The sequence below is a fragment of the Mesoplodon densirostris genome, chromosome 15 (genome assembly GCF_025265405.1).
Source record: "Mesoplodon densirostris isolate mMesDen1 chromosome 15, mMesDen1 primary haplotype, whole genome shotgun sequence".
Classification (NCBI taxonomy): domain Eukaryota; kingdom Metazoa; phylum Chordata; class Mammalia; order Artiodactyla; family Ziphiidae; genus Mesoplodon; species Mesoplodon densirostris.
In genome coordinates, this window is record NC_082675.1 from 3,255,046 (window position 1) to 3,278,040 (window position 22,995).

General features: G+C 48.0%; 1 protein-coding gene and 1 non-coding gene across 2 annotated transcripts in view; both read left to right on the plus strand.

The window, feature by feature from the left end:
- The window catches only part of TMEM132D (transmembrane protein 132D), a 632,768-nt gene that overhangs the window by 605,605 nt on the left and 4,168 nt on the right, over nt 1-22,995 (plus strand). Inside the window, exons 6-8 of the mRNA XM_060119302.1 lie at nt 14,718-14,923; nt 17,328-17,601; nt 21,780-21,971. Coding sequence (XP_059975285.1) covers nt 14,718-14,923; nt 17,328-17,601; nt 21,780-21,971 — 672 coding nt within the window. The remainder of the gene's footprint in view (nt 1-14,717; nt 14,924-17,327; nt 17,602-21,779; nt 21,972-22,995) is intronic.
- On the plus strand, nt 13,031-13,103 carry TRNAG-UCC (transfer RNA glycine (anticodon UCC)). Its single transcript has one exon. It is a non-coding gene; the product is annotated as a tRNA-Gly (tRNA).

Below are 22,995 nucleotides of genomic sequence, written 5' to 3' on the forward strand. Positions count from 1 at the left end.
TCCAAGAAAAATGAGGGCATGCATGCATCATCAAAAGTTGTATACAACTTACTTCACTTAGTATGATCATCTCTAGGTCCATCCACGTTGCTGAAAATGGCATTATTTCCATCTTTTTTATGGCTAAGTCAGACAGAGAAAGACAAATACCATGTGGCATCACTTATCCATGGAATCTAAAAAAGTACATGGTCCTCCTGGGGCCAGGTGAGCACCATGGACAGTCCCTCCGTCCTTCCTTATTTTTCATGACCTTGGCATTCTTGAAGAGTCCCAGTCAGATATGTTGTGGCGTGTTTCCCGATTTGGGTCTGTCTGATATTTTCTCCTGATTAGATGGAGGTTATGCTTTTCTGACAAACACAGCCCAACAGTGACGTGATGGGATATCAGTGTGGTTTCTTCCCCGGTGATGTTCACTTTGATGACATGGCAGGTGTCTCCACTGCGAAGTTACGTCTTCCCCTTTGCAGCTAATCTCGGGGTGGCACCCTGCTACCATGCAGACATCCTGCTTCTCCTCAGACATTCATGCACTGACATTAGCATCCATCTGGGGACGTTGCCTTCAGCCCTTTTGCTCCACACAGCCCACGTCTCACCAAGTAGCCAAAGTGGCTTCTTAAACACGTAAATCAGGCCCATGCACAAAGCATCCTAATGGCCTTATGCAGTGCTTTTCCTAAAATCTAACCTCCTCACCTTAACCGTGTACGATCTGGCCCTGCCAACCTCCACTCACCCACGTTGCTTCTCTCCCTTGGGCTTCGGCCATCGTGTCCTGCACTTGTTTTTTTTTTTTTTTTTTTTTTTTTTTTTTTTTTTTTCGGTACGTGGACCTCTCACTGTTGTGGCCTCTCCCGTTACGGAGCACAGGCTCCGGACGCGCAGGCTCAGTGGCCATGGCTCACGGGCCCAGCCGCTCCGCGGCATGTGGGATCTTCCCGGACCGGGGCACGAACCCACGTCCCCTGCATCAGCAGGCGGACTCTCAACCACTGCGCCACCAGGGAAGCCCCTGCACTTGTTTTATTTCTCCAAGATTTCATGGTCATTTCTTTTTTTTTTTTTTTTTTTTTTTTTTTTTTGCTGTACGTGGGCCTCTCACTGCCGTGGCCCCTCCCGTTGCGGAGCACAGGCTCCGGACACACAGGCTCCGCGGCCATGGCTCGCGGGCCCAGCCGCTCCGCGGCATGTGGGATCTTCCGGGATCGGGGCACGAACCCGTGTCCCCTGCATCGGCAGGCGGACTCTCAACCACCACGCCACCAGGGAAGCCCTCATGGTCATTTCTATTGTCTGACTTTTACACTTGCTTTTTCCACTTCCTAAATACTCTCAGCTCATGTCCTCTCATGGTTGACCCATGACTTAAGATTCAGGTCTCAGTTAAAATATCGCCTTTTCCCCTGTCTCCATTCCCCTCCCTCATCCCTCTGCAGCCTGGCAGTGGTTCTGTTTCATTTTTTCAATCCCACCGTGACCTGAATGTGTGTCTTTGCCCCCGATGATGCCATCAGCTTCTTGAAATCAGACACTTAATCTCTACCATCCCCTGCTTTTTTTTTTTAATTGAAGTGGAGTTGATTTACAGCGTTGTGTTAGTTTCAGGTGTACAGCAAAGTGATTCAGATATATATATTCTTTTTCAGATTCTTCTCCATTATGGTTTATCACAGGGTAGTGAATATAGTTCCCTGGGCTATGCAGCAGGACATTGTTGTTTATCTATTTTATATATAGTAGTGTGTATCTACTAATCCTAAACTCCTAATTTATCCCTCCCCCACCCCCTTTCCCCTTTGGTAACATAAGTTTGTTTGCTATGTCTGTGGGTCTGTTTCTGTTTCATTGCTAAGTTCATTTGTGTCATATTTTAGATTCCACATATAAGTGATATTGTATGATATTTGTCTTTTTCTTTCTAACTCACTTCGCTTAGTATGATAATCTCTAGGTCCATCCATGTAGCTGCAAATGGCATTATTTCATTCATTTTTATAGCTAAGTACTATTCCATTGCATATACACCACATCTTCTTTATCCATTCATCTGTTGATGGACACTTAGGTTGCTTCCATGTCTTGGCTATTGTGAATAGTGCTGCAATGAACATTGGGGTGCAGGTATCTTCTTGAATTATAGTTTTGTCTGGATATATGCCCAGGAGTAGGATATGGCAACTCAAAAGTATGACTTTGATTCTTAGACTCTTGAACATTAGAAACCTGAAATGGACGGAGAAGGATTTAGAACTACCCACAAGCTATATTTTTTAAGGAAAAAGCACAGAACATAGAATGTTGGCCATCATGTTTTCTAAAAAAAAATAAGAAAATATATACTTAAATGCTTGTACCTGCATAGAGCCTTCTGGAAGGAGGCACAAGAGACTGATGATGACAGTTACTTTCAGGGTGGGGAGCTGGGAGAGCTCAGGCTGGGAGGGGGAGAGGCTGACATGTCACTGCACATGCTTCTTCCTGTTCTGTTTGACTTCAAACCATGAGCCTGTATCAACTTCCAATTCTTATACTGAAAAATAATTAACAGTTGAGAAGAAAATCTCCAATGAGGTGTTCAGACTTGAAAAGCCAATCTAAAATGTTTACAACATATGGCAAAGCTTTATAAATTTTAAAAAATCATTGAGAGGAAACCTGTACTTTTTTTTTTTTTCTTCTTTTTTGCGGTACGCGGGCCTCTCACTGTTGTGGCCTCTCCTGCTGCAGAGCACAGGCTCTGGACGCGCAGGCTTAGTGGCCATGGCTCACGGGCCCAGCCGCTCCGCGGAATGTGGGATCTTCCCAGACCGGGGCACAAACCCATGTCCCCTGCATCCGCAGATGGACTCTCAACCACTGTACCACCAGGGAAGCTCACCTGTACTTACTGACAGAAGTATTTCTTTGCATGGCCATGCAGTCTGAGGTCAGACTGTCATTTCAGAGCTGACTGGTGTGTTCTGGGTTGGAGTCCAAGGCTCAGTATAGGCGAGAGCCTGAAAGTGCAGCCCCAGGAGCCAGGATGCTTAGATTCCTGACAGCTGTGACCTGGGCCATGTGATGCCTTGGTTTCCTCTCTCAAAAACATAGTCATGATAACAATACTTACCTCACTGAGTTATTATAAGGATTAAATAAAACACAGAAAGCACTTAGAACAGTGTCTGGAGTATAGCAAGTACTATAATAAACACTAGGGGGGCTTTCTGAACCAGTTTTGATATTTTATTAATAACTAAAGCTCATAGTCTCCATTCCTTTTTAGTGAAGTATAGTTGATTTACAGCGTTCTGTTTGTTTCTGGTGTACAGCAAAGTGATTCAGTTATACATACGTATACATGTTTTTTCAGATTCTTTTCCATTGTGGTTTATTACAGGATATTGAATATAGTTTCCTGTGCTATAGAGTAGGTCCTTATTGTTTATCTATTTTATATATAGTGGTGTGTATCTGTTAACCCCAAACTCCTGATTTATTCCTCTCCTATCCCTTTTCCCCTTTGGTAACCATAAGTTTGTTTTCTATGTCTGTGAGTCTCTTTCTCTTTCATCACTAAGTTCATTTGTGCCATATTTTAGATTCCACATATAAGTGATATCATATGGTATTTGTCTTTCTCTTTCCGACTTACTTCACTTCGTATGATCATCTCTAGGTCCATCCATGTTACTGCAAATGGCATTATTTCATTTTCTTGAGTTCACTCTTGGTGAAACTTCTATGTTGTGCCTTCTATGATTTTTGACCAAAGCATAATGATATGTATCCACCATCGCAATATCATACAGAATAGCTTCACTGCCCTAAAAATCCTCTGTGCTCTGCCTGTTCATCCACCCCTCCCTCCTTCCTAGCCCCTGATCGTTTTCCTGTCTCCAGAGTTTTGTCTTTCCCAGAATGTCATAGAGTTGGAATCATACAGTGTGTAGTCTTTTCAGATCGGCTTCTTTCACTTGGCAACATGCTTTTAAGGTTCCTCCACGTCTTTGCCTGGCTTGATAGCTCATTTCTTTTGAGCACTGAATACTCCTTTGTCTGGATGGACCACAGTTTATTCATCCATTCACCTGCTGAAGGACATCCTGGTTGCTTCCAAGTTTGGGCAATTATGAATAAAACTGCTAAAAACATTTCATGTAGACATATGTTTTTCAGCTCATTTGGGTAAATACCAAGGAGCACAATTGCCGGATCATATTGTGAGAATATGCTCAGCTTTGTAAGACACTGCCAGACTGTCTTCCAGGGTGGCTCTGTACCATTTTGTATTCCCACCAGCAATGAAGGAGAGTATCCCTTTTCTGCATCCTCGCCAGCATTTAGTGGTGCTCATGTTCTGGATTTTAGTCATTCTAATGGGTGTGTGGTGGTATCTCATTGTTGTTTTAATTCGCAGTTCCCTGATGGCATATGGAGCATCTTTGCATGTGCTTATTTGCCATCTGTGTACCTTCTTGGGTGAGGTATCTGTTTAGATCTTTCACCCATTTTATTTTATTTTTTCTTATTGTTAAGTTTTAAGAATCCTTTGTATATTTTGGATGCCAGTCCTCATCAGATGCATGCAGATATTTTCTCCCGGGCTGTGGCTTGTCTAAACGTTAGCCGTTATTACTATCATTCTCCATCAGTCATGTAAATTCAGATTTGCAGTATTCTTGTGCCTTTCTTGCTAAGAAATGACAAGGGTTGGTTAGCTGCTCCTTTACCCAAGAAGATTTTTTATCATTTTATTTTTGATTGAAGTGTAGTTGATGTACAATGTTGTGCTTGTTTCAGGTGTACAGCAAAGTGACTCAGCCATATATGTGTGTGTGTGTGTGTGTGTGTGTGTGTGTGTGTATATATTCCTTTTCAGATTCTTCTCCATTACAGGTTATTACAAGGTACTGAGTATAGTACCCTGTGCCATATGGCAGGTCCTTGTTGGTTATCTGTTTTATATATAGTAGTGAGTATCTGCTAACCCCAAACTGCTCATTTATCCCTTTCTCACCCCTTTTCCATTTGGTAACCATGTTTGTTTTCTATGTCTGTGCATCTGTTTCTGTTTTGTAAATTAGTTCATTTGCATCATTTTTTAAGTGAGAAGCGACAGCATGTTATCTCCATCTCTGTGCCAAGCCCTCGGGCTTAGCATGACCCGTCAGATCTCCTAACTGATCCAACCTCTCCTGCCCTCGCCTGCCCTGGGTGCGCCAGAGGAAGGCTCTGTGGGTGAGGACACATCTGGGGTCTCACTGGAGAAGGGACTCCCTGTGGGAGACCTCGCTGGAGACAGGAGCTCCACGTGGTGCCTGCCAAGAGGCAGGGAGGGCGCACTTCTCTGCAGGTGGCCTGGAGAAGCATTTTCACTGCAAAATTCAGTCAAAAGCCGAAGAAATCTGTGCCGGATGTTTCTGTGTAAGGTTGCTACCCTGCTTCTTTTGTTCTGTTTGGGAAGGGAAACGGGGCACCCTCAGATGGTTTGCTTACACCCTCCTCCATGCCCTCAAAAAGAGCGTGTCCAGCCAAGGGGAGGTGTGGCTGCCCTCACCTGCCATCTGCTGGGCCCCCTGCCCCAAAGCCTGCAGCCAGTCCTGCCAGGAAGTAGCAGGAACTCATCCAGGTAACATCATGTGCCACCTTGGTGCTTGCGATGTGGCTGTCCTGGGTGCGGGCTTCCACCAGCCTGGGGGCAGTGCTCAGCCTTCCTGATGGCCAGGGTGCCTGCAGACTCCTGGTGTCCATGTAGCAGACTCACTATTCCTGACTCCCTTTTCTACTTCCCATCTGAAATATGTCTCTACTATGCTTGCATACGTGTTTTCTCTTTCATACAGTCTGAGTGTTACTTGTTAATAGAAAAGGAATGTGTTCTGGCCTCACCTCTCTTTAGTAAGTGATTTCCAGCCAATTCTGTTGAGTTCCATGATGCCCAGGTGTGGGTGAGCCCGATTTTCCTCACCATCCTCACCCTTCTAGATGTCCAAGACCCAACCACTCGTCTATGGATTCCATGATATCCTAGAGTCTTGATTAAGGAGACTGTCCCCTCTTTCCAACTCCAGGGAACTGAAAGGCAGTGAAATGCAGGGTCAAGGAGGAGAGTTGTGTTGCACGAGACCGAGGAACCCAGCAGGAGCCAGACCATGTCAGACCTGGCGGCTCATGTGAAGAATCTACTGTATCACCCTAAAGCAGTGGAGAACCTTGGATGAATTTTTAGAATAGTGTCCAGAGAGTCATGTGGTTGTAATATGATAAGTTTGTATCTTTAAAGAATGCTCTGTGCACTTTTGTACAAATAAAAGTGGGGCGCATGTAAACTCTGTGACTCACGTATGTACCCACAGAAAAGCCTATGTCTGTTCACCCAAAGACATGTGTATGATGGTCCCTGGCAGCACTATGTGTCATAGCCAAAAACTGGAAACCCCCAAATGTCCACAGATAAGAGAATGGATACACAAACTGTGGTGTATTCACACAATGAGAAGGAATGAACCACATAAATCAGTCTCACAAACACAAGTACAGGGGATGTGATTCCATTTGTACCAAAGGCTTAAAACAGGGAAGACTAAGCAAAGATATCAGGAAAGAGGTTAGCCCTCACTCAGGTCGGGGGCGGGGTTAGGACTGGAAGGGCATGAGGGGCTTCCATTGTGAACCACGGCGCTCTGGCCCTTGAACTGGGTTCAGGTTACGAGTTTGTTAGCTGTGAAATGTCATTGAGAAGAACAGTCATGATGTGTACACCTATTTGTAGGTAATAAAAAAGTTAAACAGAAAATAAGTCATAATAAGATTATTTAAATAACAAAGGGAGGAAGGAAGGAAGGAAGAAAGGAAGGAGGGAGGAAAAGAAGGAAGGATGGATGGATGGATGGATGGTTGGATGGATGGATGGATGGTTGGATGGATGGATGGATGGATGGATGGATGGAGTGAGGGAGAGAGGGGGGAGGGACGGATGCATGGAGGGAGAAAGGGGGAGGGAGGGAGGGAGGAAGGGATGTCAGAAATGTAGCAGTCATTTCCAGCCATGGCACTGCCACCCCACCACCTCCACCAAACAAAAGGGGCTGCAGGGGCACCCCCTGAACTGCTGATCCAGGACCCCTGTACCACCAGTAACGTCACTTACGGCGGTGGTGAATAAACATGTTAAGTAGGTAACGCTGAGTGGACACAGGCATCATCAGGCTGCATTTGCGATGCATGTTTTAGATGGCATTTATGTTAGCCTCGTAAGGATTGCTGTCCAGCATTGCTGGATGTTAAGCAGAGAATCCTACGGTGCAAAGCAGCCAGGAAAGCTGGGTTTTGTTGAAGGATTGAGAGGGACACGGGGCTTCATGATCAGTTCTCATTCACCTTAGAAGATGAAGTCAAAGCCAGAGCCTTTCAGAACAGACGGGTGGATTTCATCTTTGTAAGAAGCTACTCAGATCAGCCCGTTCTTTGTGGAATGAGCGGGTAATAGAACTACCCCTTCTCTGGGCGCGGGACGGCCTCCTGTCAGTAGCTCTGAACTGTCAGTGTAAGTGAGAATCAGTCGTGCATCCGTCAAAATGGAGATTCACGGGCTTAATTGGGAGGTCTCGCCTAGGAGGTCCGCTCGTTTTCTGGAGCTGCCGTAACAAATTGCCACAAACTGGGTCACTCCATTCATTCTCTTGCAGTTCTGGAGGCCTGAATTCCAAAATCAAGGCATGGGCAGGGCCGCGCTCTTTCTGGAGGCTCTAGCGGGGGAGGCTTCCTGCCTCTTCCAGCTACTGGGGGTTCCAGGCATCCTCTGGCTGTGGCCGCATCCTTCCAACCTCTGCCTCTGTCATCACTGGCCTTCTTCCCTCAGTCTCTGTGTGTCCTTTTCTGTCTCTTACAGGGACACTCTCATTGGATTTAGAATCCACCCTAATCGAGTCTGACTGCATCTTAACTAATTCCATGTGCAAAGACCCTATTTCCAAGTAAGGTCACGATCTGAGGTGCTGGGTAGACAGGAATCTGGGAGGATTCAATCCACTATCGTAGGGCTGCAGAAGATCTTGGAGGTCTGCATTTTTTAGATTTTATTCTTCATTGGCAATATTCCACATGGTTCAAATAACAGTGAAATGTAATCAGTCCTCGTCTTGCATAGCACCCTGTTAATGGAAACTCAGCCATCGGAATCATGACCTTGGTCCATGACCATTCAAGGTGAGGAACCTGCTGACATGAACCATTCTCCACTAACACAAGACAAATCGAGTGCTGCCTAGAGGAAAGGACATACTAAGAAGCTCGTGTCATAGCTGGTGCTATAGACTGAGGGGTCTGTGTCCCCCCGGAATCCATATGTTGAAACCTGGTGCCCAATGTGATGGTGGCAGGAGGTGGGTCCTTTGAGAGGTGATTAGGTGAGGAGGATGCAGCCCTTGCTTTGGGATTAGTGCCCTTATAAAAGAGACCCAGAGAGCTCCCTCACTCCTTCCACCCTGTGAGGACAAAGAGAAGACATCCGTCTATGCAGCAGGTAGCGGGTACTAAATCTGATGGAGCCATCATCTTGTCCTTCCAGCCCCCAGAAATGTCAGAAATAAATGTCTGATGTTTCTAAGCCACCCCGTCTGGTCATTTTTTAATAGCAGCCTGAGCTAAGATGGGTGAGTTCTGCAGAAACAGATGCTGAGCTGGAATTTGGGGACAAGATGTCTCAGGTCTTTTTTAATTTTTCTTTGTTGGCCTATCTGCTCAGCATGTAAGGTCTTACAGTTCCCCCACCAGGGATCGAACCTGTGCCCCCTGAAATGGAAGGGCATGTGAGCCCCCCTGACGTCTCTCCGTGTGTCCTAATCTCTTCTCACCTGAACGGCCTCATTTTAACTTAACTGCCATGAATGATTGGACATGTACAGTCACTTGTATTTAAACAAGAAGGAATGAACAGGTCTTGTCAGCTCACCTAGACCATCCCGTTTCTCTGGCTCAGCTCCCAGGGGGAGTTTGTAATGTTTAACAGTCAAATGGAACGTTGAGGTAGATGGAGAGAAAGATGGATGTCGGGCAGGAAGGACCAGTTCTGCCCCATTGGCTCTTGCAAGAACACTTCTCAGCTGGTCTGTCCTGGGCAGACATCAACGATGCAGTCGGGGGCTAGGTCTGCCCTTGGGGGCGCCAGGCTGGTGTCTTCCCAACTGAAGGTCAACAAGTCTTAGGTCAGGTGCCCTGGAGCTCAGGCACCATGTGTATGAGACTCATGGAGGAAAGACCCCCAGGAAGTAAGGGGGTGAGGGATGAGAGGGCAGGACAGGACAGGGGAAGAGGTGGGCCAGGATGGTGTGTTAGATTCCCGTGGCCACTGCCACAAACGACCACAGACTCGGGGCCTTAAAACCACGGAAATGCCTTCTCTCACAGTCCGGAGGCCAGGAGGCTGCAGTCATGCTCCCTCTGGGGGCTTCAGAGGAGAAGCTGCTCCAGCTGCTTGTAGCCGCCGGCATTCGTTGGCTTGTGGCCACGGCACTCCAGCGTCTGCCTCATCTGTTTCTCTCCACGTAGGTGGCTGTTCATCTGTGTCCATCCTCCTCTGCCTCTCCCGGCTATGGACACTGGAATTGCATTTGGGTCCCGTAATCCAGGATGCTCTCATCTCACAAACTTGCATTTAGTTACATCCACAAAGACCCTTTTTCCATAGAAGGTGACATTTACAGGTTCCAGGGATCAGGACCTGAAATCTTTGGGAGCCATTATTCAGCCTTCCACAGATGGGGTTCAGGAGACCCTGCTCCCCGAGGCGGGCTCTGGAGTTTGAGAGGTGCTGCAGAGGTTGTCCTAAGATGTGCTCATACAGCCAGTGTTTGGCCACAGACTGCCCCAGGGATGAGCAGGGGTGGGAAGACCTCACCACCACCAGGCATCTCCAGCGAGGCCAGGGAAGTCAGAGGAAGCCCTTCCAAGTCTCTCCCCATCCCTCCCTCCTTCTCCCCCTCCCCCTCCTCCTTCTCTTCCTTTGCTGCTTCCTCTGGACAGACTTGAACATTTTTGGAAGCAACAAGAGACCAGGAGAGCCAGCAAGGCAGTAGCAGCCATAACTTGCAGCATCCGGGCTGAGTCACAAGCGTTACCAAAAATGAAAGATCTCTGATGCCTCCTAGGCTGGAGTCCCGTCCATGCAAGGACGACAACAAACAGGTCCCAGCGGTACCACAGACTCACAGCCACGCTTTTTTCACGAGCATCCATCCCCCCCAGGCAGGTGTCATGCCCCCAAACTCCCCAGCACACAGGCTGAGTAAACCCCACTTCCTTACCTGCAAAGCCTTTCCGCCAGGAGCCCTTAGTCTTTATATTCTACTCAAATTCTTCTGCAGCTTCACACACACCCTCCTCCAGGGTGCAGCCTGAAAGGCCCCATGTGTCTCCTCCCTGACTTTTACTTACTTCGTTTGCGTGCAGTTTTAATCACGAGAAAGTCATTAGCCTGAGGCGGGGAGGTCCCATACCCTGGCATTCAGGGATGAGGCATGAGTAGCCTGTTTAAGACAAAGACCTCTGGCCCCTGGCGCAGACCCCAATTACATTCTTGGCTTGTTTCGAGTTTGCAAGAATTAGGATCCTCTCAGCCACCATCTGATTATCTTATCTGTCTTCATAGATCTTATCCACCCAGCCCTAGCCTACTCCATCTGTTAATTTGGTGCGTTCTATTTTTTTAAAATTTATTTTATTGAAGTATGAAACAACGCCATTTGCAGCAACATGGGTGGACTTAGAGATGATCGTACTTAAGTCGGACAGAGAAAGACAAACATCATGATATCACTTATAGGTGGAATCTAAAATATGGCATGCATGAACTTATCTACGAAACAGAAACAGACTCACAGACCTAGAGAACAGACTTGTCGTTCTCTTTTTATTAAAATAGATTATTTTTATTAATCAGATTATGCCCAGGCATGTTGCAGTGGTCAGAATAAGCTCCATCAATGTGATGTAACAATTAGTCTGAAATATCAGTGACTTCAAACAAGAGGTGTACCTGCCACCCATGCCGCCTGTCCCTTGTGGCTTTGTGGGGGGCTGTCCCTGTCACAGACTCTCGGAGCCCAGGCTGGAGGGGCAGTCACCACGTCCTCCCCCACCGGGCCCCAGGCTGGAGGGACGGGGACCTCTGGAAGGTCTCTCATGGGAAATTAAAATGTTCCCACAGGAGTTGACCCGTGTCGGTTCCACTCACAGCTCATCATCGACAGGTAAGTGAAACAGGTGAGCCAGAAGGACAGTCCCACCATGCCACCAAGGAAGAACCAGGTGTGGTTGGCAAACAGTTTTAGTGATGCTTCCACATGCAGAGCGTGGACAGGGGCCGGGCACGGAAAACCAGAGGGGCCTGGGGCAGAGATTTACAAACCTCCCATCAAATGTGGGTGCTGTTCTTATTACTTGATGTAAACACACACACACACACACACACACACAATCTCTACCTCAGCGCTCCGCCCCTCCGACCCAGCACTGCCCTTCCAAGTCCCGGGCATCAGTCGCCTCCACGCATGTCTGCTAAGAGTAACTGCCTGGACGTCAAGCCCTGCTTTCCTTCTGCGTACCTTCCTCATCCCTGTTACCCATGTCTAGCCCCAACTTTTTCTTATTTCCTCAAGGAAAAAACACAGAGTTTTAAAATCAAAACAAAAAAACATGAAGACTTTATTTTATACTCATGGCTATGCCCAGCACACCAGGCATCTGCATCTCTCATCCACAGGGGGATTTAGGGGGCGGGCTTTTACCCACCATGATCTCCATGTGTCTTTTCTTAGAACCCCTGGTTTGGCAAGAGGGCCCAGGAAATCTGAAACCAAGTCTTGTCTGTATTTCCTCTCTCTCTCTCTTTCTCTCTCTCTCTCTTTCTCTCTCTCTCTGTTGGCTTATCTATGGCAATTCAGCCTGATTCAGACTTGAAAGGCGTAAAAAGAGAAAGCCTAAGATTCAAGACTTGCCAGCCCTGAAGAAGAAAGGGCCGTGGCCAGGACACAAGTTACAGTAGAGCCACGTGGGCTGGTTCCGTTCTGCCTTTCATCAGATTTAAGTACTTCCGCTATAGGAGGATCACCAGCTCCAGCTCATAAGTGGACCCGGGCCCATGCTTCCCTCCGAGTCACTGACCAGCCCCTGGATGCCCCGCCTCCCGGTGCCCCCATGTGTGTGCTGTGCCCTTGTTCCCTCACCAGGAGGATCAAAGGTGCCGTCATTAGCAATCCTTTCTAAGGTGTTTGAACAACCTAGTGATTTCTGCTTTGCTTTCCTTCACACCCCTCTAAGTGCTGCAGGGAAGGCCTGCATCCTTTAAAAAACAACAGACTGCGGGCTTCCCTGGTGGCACAGTGGTTGAGAGTCCGCCTGCCGATGCAGGGAACACAGGTTCGTGCCCTGGTCCGGGAGGATCCCACATGCCGCGGAGCGGCTGGGCCCGTGAGCCATGGCCACTGAGCCTGTGCGTCCGGAGCCTGTGCTCCGCAACGGGAGAGGCCACAACAGTGAGAGGCCCGCGTATCACACGCAAAAAACAAAGAAACAAAGAAACAAAACAAAAAATAAAAATAAAAAACAACAGACTGCGAGAGAGCATCTGGGCAAGAGGGATGCCCGTGCCGGAGGCGGGGCAGCTGGGGGCAGACTTGGGTTGAGTCTGGTCTTTTCCACTTCCCAGCTGTGCATCCTTGGGAAATGGTACCTAATGTCTTGGACCTCAGGTTGACCTCCCGTGAACTGACAGTAACGGCACCCACGTCCTGGGTTCTCGTGACCACTAACTGGGGCCACACCTGGGATGCGTTCAGCTGCTCGGCCGGGCACGTATTACGTGCTCAATAAACCAGGGGCTTTGCTCCTGCCCATCCTCCCTCCAAGCTCAACCAGCCAAGCCCCAGAGCAGGGAAGGAGCCCTTGTGGCCTCTGCCCATCCTCCTCTCCCTCTCTGTGGCCATCTCCTGTTGGGACGAAGGACCACAAGCCTGGTGGCTTAAAACCACACACATTAGGGACTTCCCTGGTGGTCCAGTGGTTAGGACTCTGCGCTTCCACCGCAGGGGGCACGGGTTCGATCCCTGGTCAGGGAACTAAGATCCCACAAGCTGTGCAGTGTGGCCAAAAAAAAAAAAAAAAGTGACTTGAAAACCACACACGTGTATTCTCTCACAGTTCTGGGGGCCAGAAGTCCTTCATCAGCTTCACAAGGTATCAGCAGGGCCGCACTCTCCCCAGAGGCTCTAGGAGAGAATGATTCCCAGCCTCTTCCAGCTTCTAGAGACGCCTTCCTTGGATTCCTTGGCCCTGTCCTGCATCCTCAAAGCCGGCCGTGTAGCATCTTGCTTTGGTGACACGTCCTTCCTCTGTCACGGTGGTCGAATGTCCCTCTGCCACTCTCCTATAAAGACACTCGGATTACATTTAGGGTCCACCTGGATAATCTAGGGTAACCTGCTCATCTCCAGATCCTTAACTTAATCACACCCGCAAAGTCCTTTTTGCCAAATAAGGTAACGTACCAGTTCCGAGGATCAGGACCTGGTATCTTTGGGGGCCATCATCTGTGCTACCACACGACCCCAAAGCTTTGCCCCAAGTCTTGCTTAGGATGAGCACGAGCTCCCCTGGAGAGCTGGGAGACAAAGACAACGGGACAAGGTCTTTTCTTTGAACTTGGCTTTTCTGTCAAACGTGGGCAGAGGGGAGCAGTCTGGTGGACCAGCACAAGTGGAGAACGTGGATTCCACACCCAGACCCCAGGGCCGAATCGTGGGACCACAGTCAAGCTCCTTTAACTCTCAGCTTCCTCATCTGGAATATGGGACTAATGGGAATGCTCGTCTTGGGGTTGTTCTGAGGATGAAATGAGCTAACACGGGCCTGGATTAACGTGTCTGGATTCTCTGGAAAGCAGAGCCTGAGCCACGGACTGGAGGGCGGCAGGTGTATCTGGGGACTGATTCCAGGACGTGGAGGCGGGAGTGGGGGGCAGGACAGGACACCTAAATGGAAGAGACGGGAAGTGAATTACTGAGCTAGTTACCACGGTGGGCAGGTGGGGAGAATCCCACTGAGAGGCTCCCAGGACCCATGAGGAATATATCTGGGAATCTGCCCACACAGCTAAGATGGGAGCTTGTCTGCACATGACTTACTGAGGATGTTCTCTGGAGACATCCGTGTGGGGGTGAGGGAGGCCGGATGCAGAAAGGGGAGAAGCTGAGCCGGGGTGGTTTCAGATGGAATCGAGCCTCGGCTGATCCCCAGAGGAGCTCCAGGTCATGAACTATACACACGGCTCATCCCTCCTTAAGGCAAACCAGGGAGTCATCATCAGGCAAACACGTGGGCTGAGTGGTACAGAACACCCAGGTAATTCTGCAGGTTCGGCTCCAGCACCTAAGGGCAGTCTGTCAGAGGAGGTGCAGCACAAATTGTCAGCAAAGCGCCTGCAGCAGGTAGGGGTGGGTGTGCCCAACCAGCCGAAGAGCTCCCGGGGGAGGTGGGTGGGGCCCCGCGGCCTCTGCCATCACTTCCTCTGCTGTCTCGGAAAGCAAAATCCAGTGTCCACGTTAGGACCAACTCCTCGTGATTGTGACCCCAAAAGAGTTACGACACTGCTTTCTCCTCCGCTTTCTCTTGCTCTTCCTTTGGGAGGTGGTAAAAGCTCATACGTCCCCCACCCTTCTCTCCCCTCTGCCCAGGTTTCTGACAGATGTGACTACGTCTTTGTCAATGGGAAGGAGATGAAGGGCAAGGTGAACGTGGTGGTGAACTTCACGTACCAGCACCTGACCAGTCCTCTGGAGATGATGGTGTGGGTGCCCCGTCTACCCCTGCAGATCGAGGTCTCAGACACCGAGCTCAACCAGATCAAGGGCTGGAGAGTCCCCATTGTCTCCAACAAGAGGTGGGTGTGCAGGTCAGGCGCCACAGCAGAAACCCAAGTCAAGTGCGCTTAGGCTGGAGATGGAAGTTTACAGGGTAGCGGATTTCGGGCATGTCTGGTTCCAGGGGTTCATTGGTACCTTAAGGACTGGTTCTCTCCCCACCTCTTGGCTCCTGCTTGCTTTGTGTTGGCTTCATCATCCATCAGGCTTTTCTCATGAGGTTCCAGACCTTCACTCTAACTTCTCTGCGACTGTGCAGAGAGTACATCCTCTTTTGCCCAATAACTCATGCAAGAACCCTGGAGTTAAGTGTTATCCTCACTTGGGTTATATGTCCATTCCTGATCCAATCACTGTAGCCGAGGAGGAGGACAAGGAGGACGAGGAGGACGAGGAGGACGAGGAGGATGAGGAGGATGGGGAGGGGAGAGGGAGGAGGAAGGGAGGGGAGGGAGAGGAGGAGGGGAGGGGGAAGAGACAGAATACACTGATTGGCCAGCTAGGCTGCAGCCACATTCCCGTGGCTGGGGCCAGAGGAGCTAGGGAAAGAGGTCAACCCTGCCTGAACCAAGAGATCAATACCAGGCGTAGGGAAGAATTGATTCTTGGAGGCCCCAAGCAACAGAGGTCCACTAGAGAGCTGTCTGAGCAGATGCTGCCTGACCTGGGCAGTCTCTTTGTCCCTCCAGCCCAGAAACACTGAGATCACTTTCCCTTGGGGAGATGAAGTCCAAAGCTTGTCACCTGTGTGCCTGGTGCATTACTCTGATGGCATTAGATGGACTGATAAGTCTGCACCCCCCACATCAGGCAAATAAACAGGCATCAGGTACAAAGAGAGTTTTGTTCAGAGACTTGGTCACCTTGGAGAAACCCATGCTTAAGGAATCGTATACAAGGGACTTGTAGAAAGTCAAAAGTGAGCATGTGAAGAAGTAGACAAGGAAATATTCCTGGAGTCTGGGTACTCAGCAGGGAGGAGTGAACTGGTGCTTAGGTGAGAGGCAGCTTTTATGTTCCTTCCCTTGGAAGTCCACCCCTTGGAGTTCTTACGGCACCTGGGAGAGGGCAGGGCTTCAGGAATGAAGGCTTGGGTCCTGTGTGCCGTTGGAAGATGGTTTCAGCAATGACCCTTTCCTTAACCACAGGGGTTTCTGAGGTTGAGTTGGGAGAATGGCGTTCAGCATGATTACTGACGCTACTGAGGGCAAGTGGCTGCAGGGAAAGACTCACCCAAGGACTGGCCCAGTGTGATCGTGAACAGTCCAGATGCTGTCACAACTGTCCAGCTCAGATACGGCAAGAGAACCACTTTGAGGAGTGAGCAGCTCTTCTGATGGAGACCGTGAGGGTGCTGGGAGGACTGACAGCCCATAAGGCATCAGACGTTGAGGGAGCAACTAACATCTGCCTCCTGCCTGGTCCTTTCTACATTGATTATCACAAAATACCTTACCTTGAGTTAAACACTCGCTTCCCTTGTGTACTGGTTTGTAGGGCTATACTGGCCATCCAGAGCCTTACTGTATTAATTATCTATTGCTACATAATTTAGTGGTTTACCCCAAAACCAGGTGGCTTAAAAGAAAAACCTGTTATCTCACAGTTCCTCTGGATCAGGAATCCAGGCAAGGCTTAGCTGGATCTCTCGCAAGCTACAGTCCAGTTGTCAGCTGGAGCTGTAGTCTCATCACAAGGCTCTGGTGGGATAGGACCTACATCCAAGCTCATGTGGTTGTTGGGAGGTCTTAGCTCCTCATTGGCTGTTGGCCAGAGGATGCTGTTTCCAGCTGTAAGATGTCTCCATAGGGCCGCACACAGCATGGCAGCTGACTTCATCAGGGCAGGCAAGAGAGAAGAACCAAGGAAAGAGGGCTGAACAAGACAGAAGTCATAGTTTCTTAAAACCTAATCTTGCAGGTGACATCCTATAACTTTTGCTGTAATTTTTTTTTTTTTTTTTTTGGCCACACTGCGTGGCATGTGAGATCTTAGTTCCCCGACTAGGGATTGAACCCGTGCCCCCTGCATCGGAAGCACGGAGTCTTAACCACTGGACCGCCAGGGAAGTCCCGCTGTAATCTTTCATTGGAAGAAACTTTTACTAGGTCCAGCCCACACCCAAAGGGAAGGGAATTTCACAAAGTGAATACCAGGAGATGGGGCTCATGGGGGACATCTTAGAACTCTGCCGACCACACCAGCCCATTCTGACTGGTCAGTGCTCAGGCCACAGCAGTGCTCAGATATTCTGAGCATCGCCCCTGCACATTTGTCTGAGCCCCACCCCCACCAGGCTGTGAACTCCCCGAAGGCAGGGTTCATGCCCACTCACCTCTGCAGCCCCTGCCATGCTTCACCCCCAGCCCCCAACCGTTGACCCAACAAATCAGCATCTGTTCAATCGAACTGACCCCTTGACAGGCCAGCTCGGGACAGCGAGGAAGAGGACGAAGATGAGAAGAAAGGCCGGGGCTGCACTCTCCAGTACCAGCACGCCATGGTGCGGGTCTTGACTCAGTTTGTGGCCGAAGTGGCTGAGCCCGGGGGGCAACTGGCCCACCTGTTGGGCTCAGATTGGCAGGTGGACATCACAGAGCTGGTAAATGACTTCATGCAGGTGGAGGATCCCCGGATTGCCAGGCTGCATGGGGGACAAGTCCTGATTGGCCAGGAGCTCGGGATGACCACCATTCAGGTAAGAAACCCCCAACGCAAGGACTCTCTGTATTCCTGTCACGTCTCTACCCAGACAAGAACTTGGCTGTTTGTTGTCACTTAGAGCAATATCTTTTTTATTTTTTTATTGAAGTAGAGTCGATGTACAATGTTGTGTTAGTTTCAGGTGTACAGAAAAGTGATGCAGCTGTACATATGTATAAATCTATTCATTTGCCTATTCTTTTCCATTATAGGTTATTACAAGATATTGAATATAGTTCCCTGTGCTATACAGTAGGTCCTTGTCGCTTATCGATTTTATATATAGTGGCGTGTATATGTTAGTCCCAAACTCCTAATTTATTTCCCCCCCTTTCCCTTTTGGTAACCGTAAGTTTGTTTTCTATGTCCGTGGGCCTATTTCTGTTTTGTAAATAAGTGCACTTTATCATTTTCTTAGATTCCACATATAAGTGGTATCATATGATATTTATCTTTCTCTGTCTGGCTTACTTTACTTAGTGTGATAATATCTAGGTCCATTTCTGTTGTTGCAAATAGCATTATTTCGTTCTTTTTTTTATGGCTGAGTAATCTTCCACTGTATATCTGTACCACATCCTCTTTATACATTCATCTGTAGATGGACATTCAGGTTGCTTCCATGTCTTGGCCATTGTAAATAGTGCTGCTCTGAACATTGGGGTGCATGTATCGAATTAGAGTTTTGTTTAGATGTATGCCCAGGCGTGGTATCTCTGGATCATATGGTAGCTCTATTTCACAGTATCCATTTTCAGAGTGAATAGACTGAAAGAAGCTGTCAAATAAACAACAGAAGAGGTATAATGATGGACTGGCTTCTCAGGATGGGTCATGTTTGAAACTCCAAGACATTGTTTGTCTCTAAGACATGGTGGATGTTACTATCTTGGGACAAAATCTCTAAAAATAAAGCTACTATATGATCCAGCAATCCGACTCTTGGGCGTATATCTGGAAAAGACAAAAACTCGAATTCAAAAAGAAACATGCACCCCAATGTTCACTGCAGCACCATTTACAACAGCTGAGACATGGAATCAACCTGAATGTCCATCAATGGATGAATGGATGAAGAAGATGTGGTATATAGACACAATGGAATACTACTCAGGCATAAAAAAGAATGAAATACTTTGCAGCAACATGGATGGACCTAGAGATGATCATACTAAGTGAAGTAAGCCAGACAGAGAAAGACAAATATCATATGATAAATCTTATATGTAGAATCTTAAAAAATGATACAAATGAACTGTTACAAAACAGAAACAGCCTCACAGACATAGAAAACAAACTTATGGCTGCTAGAGGGGAAAGGTCTGGGGAGGGATAAATTAGGAGATTGAAATTAGCATATACACACTACCAACAAGGAGCTACTGTATAGCACAGGGAACTCTGCTCAATACTCTGTAATAACCTATATGGGCAAAGAATCTGAAAAAGAACAGATACATGTACATGTATAGCTGAATCACATTCTTATACACCTGAAACTAACACAACCTTGTAAATCAACCATATCCCAATATAAAATAAAATTTTTGTCATTGAAAAATATTTTTTAAAAAGTTCTTGGGGTGGGCTAAGCTCATCAGAATCATGGGTGTGGCCAGCAGCTTCTCACTTGGTCACTCCACCTCACTGACCATGGTCACCGAAAAGCTTCCCATCCCGCCATGATGCTCAGCTGTCTCCACCAGGTCCCAGCTGCCACATGATGAAACCTGGAGCATTTCAGAAATGTACTGAAGGAAGCAACAGAGTTATTATGATTCCACTGGTCTTGTAAGCACCTACTGCTAGGAATGGATGGGGTGAACCAGTATGCAACATGGGAGCTTTGAAACAAACACTTTCACAAGACACGGTTCTGGGAGGTCACTTGAGAGTCACTTACCTCCTGTCTGAGAGCAAATATTATTCCTCAGTGACTGCCCCATTTACAGAAGAGGTGATCATCCTATTAGCCAAACAGTGAAGTTTCTAAAGCAGTTAAAAGTGAAACTATATTGGATTGTAGAAGATTTAAAACATTCTGGAAAATGGGCTGATATTTAAGAGAGATCATTTTTGAACCCATTATTATCAAATGATTAAACTAACCCTGAGACGTCTCATTAAAATAGAATATTGCAGCTGTCAGTTGGAGAATACATTATAAAATTTTCAGACAGTCTATCAGAAAAAAAAAATGTTTTTATTTGTACAATCAAGAAAATGTAATTTTGTTGTTAACTCTGTACTGTTTTATTAAAAATGTTTTATAACTTTGCTTTTAAATTTTCATACGAAACCATTTGCAAATGACGTGCTTAATTTAGTAAAATACTTTAGCCACTGGAAAAAAATAAAAATAAAATAGATCATTTTATTCAAGGGGGAAAGTAAATTACTTTGAACTGGGACTCAGGAGTCACATGCTCCAATGCTCTCTAAAAGCTGTGAAGGTACTCTCTGTGGGGAAAGCAGCCAGGGCATCAGGTGAAAGAGGATGACTGATTTGAACCCTAAGTGTTAGAAGGACAATAGGGAGTGGTGAGGAGTGTGGCAAAGGGAGGCTGCTACTCATCTCCAAAAGGTGCCAAGAGGAAATGGGAGCTCAGTGTGGAGAGATGCTGCAACTTTTCCAGAATAGCTAGAAATCTATCTTTCATACGAAATCATCTGTTTTTTTAAGGATGGACATTCATCCCATTTTGAAGTATTATGATGTCAAACAAAACATATCTGCCCCATAGACGAGCACTTGTAATCTTCACAGTTGAGTTTTGCTTGAAAGATCTAAATTAAAGTTGGTCCATGGGCTAAAGTGATGCTGATATCTGGAAACTGGAACCAAGACGACAACTTGACACTAACCACTCAAAATGATCATTTAAATACAAAGATGCAATAAAACACTGTTCAGAAATCAGGTATTTCTGTGAAAATCAGTGAGTGTGAATGGGCCAGCTTCCCATGCATGAAACATGAAAATTGTCCTAGTGGGGCATCTGCTCCTGAGAATCTTCGTTTTTCCCTCTTATTTATGCCCATGGAGTCCTCCTGAGTTATAAATTCATTTGGCCACTTTCTTCTGGGGACTCATGTTTCATACCCAGGGCCATTCAAATTGTCCTAACCAGATTTAGAAACTGAAGAAGGTATTTGAATAGAAATATGGGGCTTTGATAAAGGAATTTAATGAATCCAGGGAAAACTATCTTGAGATATATCTTCATAAATATCAGCAACAACTTGAAAAGAGAAATACATCAAAAAAGCTGGGGAAGGGAGAATGAAACCTGTTTCACCCAGAAGGTTAAGGATTCACAGAGGGGAGTCTAAGTCAGCACTTTGTAACTTGGATGAGGGGCGGGGAGAGCAAAGGTGCTTCCACAGACAACCTTCCAAAGCAGGATTTCCTCTTCAGGGTCTAAATTGAACGGAAGCTTCATTCCCCAGGACATCACAGATGTCCAGAGACAAATGAGACTTTGGGACATCGGCGTCAAGGGTAGGACTTGCAGCTGAGTTTATCAGATGACGGAAGCTGATATTCCAAAATGTCACTGCTCAGTGTTCCCCAAAGTGTGGAGTGCGAGCTCCCGGTGACACACAGGATGCTTTAGGTGGTACATGGACCGACCGTCTCTTCTTTGAGTGTAACTGGTCATTGGTGATCATGTGTAGAAGAGAGAAATATAGAAATATTTAGCTAGCATATTGAAACCATTTTTCTATGACGCTATGAAGCTTTTTTAAACAAATTATTTACATAAAATAATTTTAAACAAAATATGCACTAAGTAATAGTAGAAATGATCCATGCTGTAGAAGAATCGTAAAGTTAGTGCTGAAATGAATGAAAATGTTAATTCTCCGCTCAAGGTCTGCGGGCAGTGCATGGCAGGCAGTGGAGTTTATTCGATGGGTGGCATGCCAGGTCCTACCCCATCCACTCCTTGACACCATCTTGCTGTTACTTAAAAAATGTGCTATATTTTCACAAGCAAGCTGTACCTTTTAGAAGAAGGCATGTGTGGGAAAGACCCGTTTTTGCTCTTTCCAGCTCCTCTGGCTCTGTCTGTCCCTATCCACCCCCTGCACGGAGCATCGTTTACACCATCGGGGGGATTTCTGGAACCACAGAGAGCTTTTCCTTCCTATGTTGGTTCTGTCTTTCAGATCCTGTCGCCTCTGTCAGATGCCATCTTGGCCGAGAAGACCATCACCGTGCTGGACGAGAAGGTGATGATCACAGACCTCGGGGTCCAGCTGGTGGCAGGGCTGTCCCTCTCCCTGCAGCTCAGCCCTGGGAGCAACAGAGCCATCTTCGCCACCGCGGTGGCTCAAGAACTTCTGCAAAGGCCCAGACAGGTGTGGGGTGGGGATGGGGCACTGTGGGAAGGGGTCACATGTCAGGGGGGTCACACACCAGGTGGATCACACCAGGTGGGGTGATATATCCAGGGGGGGTTACACATGGGGGGGTGGGTCACACACCAGGTAAGGTCACACATCAGGTGGGGTCATACATCCAGGGTGCATTACACATGGGGGGGGCCACATACCAGGTAAGGTCACTCATCAGGTAAGGTCACACACCAGGTGCAGTTACACAACAGGTGGGGCCCACACCAGGTGAGGTCACCCATCAGGTGAGGTCACACATCAAGTGAGGTCACACACAGGTGAGGTCACACCCAGGTGAGGTCACACACCAGGTGAGGTCACACCCAGGTGAGGTCACACATCAGATGCGGTCACACACCAGGTGTGGTTACACAGCAGGTGGGGTCCACACCAGCGGGGGAATCCCACGTCTCTTGGGGTCACATGGTGGGGTTGGGTCACACGTCAGTGGGGTCGTTCGCTGGGTAGGCTTCCACCCTGAGCAGGTCACACGTCAGGTGAGGTCGCGCAGTGGGGTGAGGTCACGTGTTAGATCAGGCTGCCCATGTGGTGGAATCACTGATTGGGGAGGAGGGGTCCCGCAAAAGCGTGGGCTCGCACATCGGGTGTTCCGCAGTCTGGAAGGGCGTCGTGCAGGGGCAGCTGCTCAGCCTCAGGCTTCCTAGACCCCCCGGCAGAGACGCCACACAGCACGGCCGCCAGGAGTGAAGGATCACAGGCAGCAGCAGCCGGAGAGGCTGGACCGCAGGCTCCTCGCGCCCCATCGCGCCCCCCGTGCTGCTTCTCCACCCCCGGACGGTCCTGACTCTGGACCCCGCTGACCTCCCCGAGCAGTGGGGTGAAAGCGAGGGCGGGAACAGACTCCAAGGAGGGGTCCACAGCCTTCCGCTAAGTCCCTGCTCAAAAAAAATGGGGTAACGGGTCTGGGGGTCGGAAGGAGATTGGAGGAGATGCTTCCACATTTGTCATTTAGCTCAAAGTAGAAGTA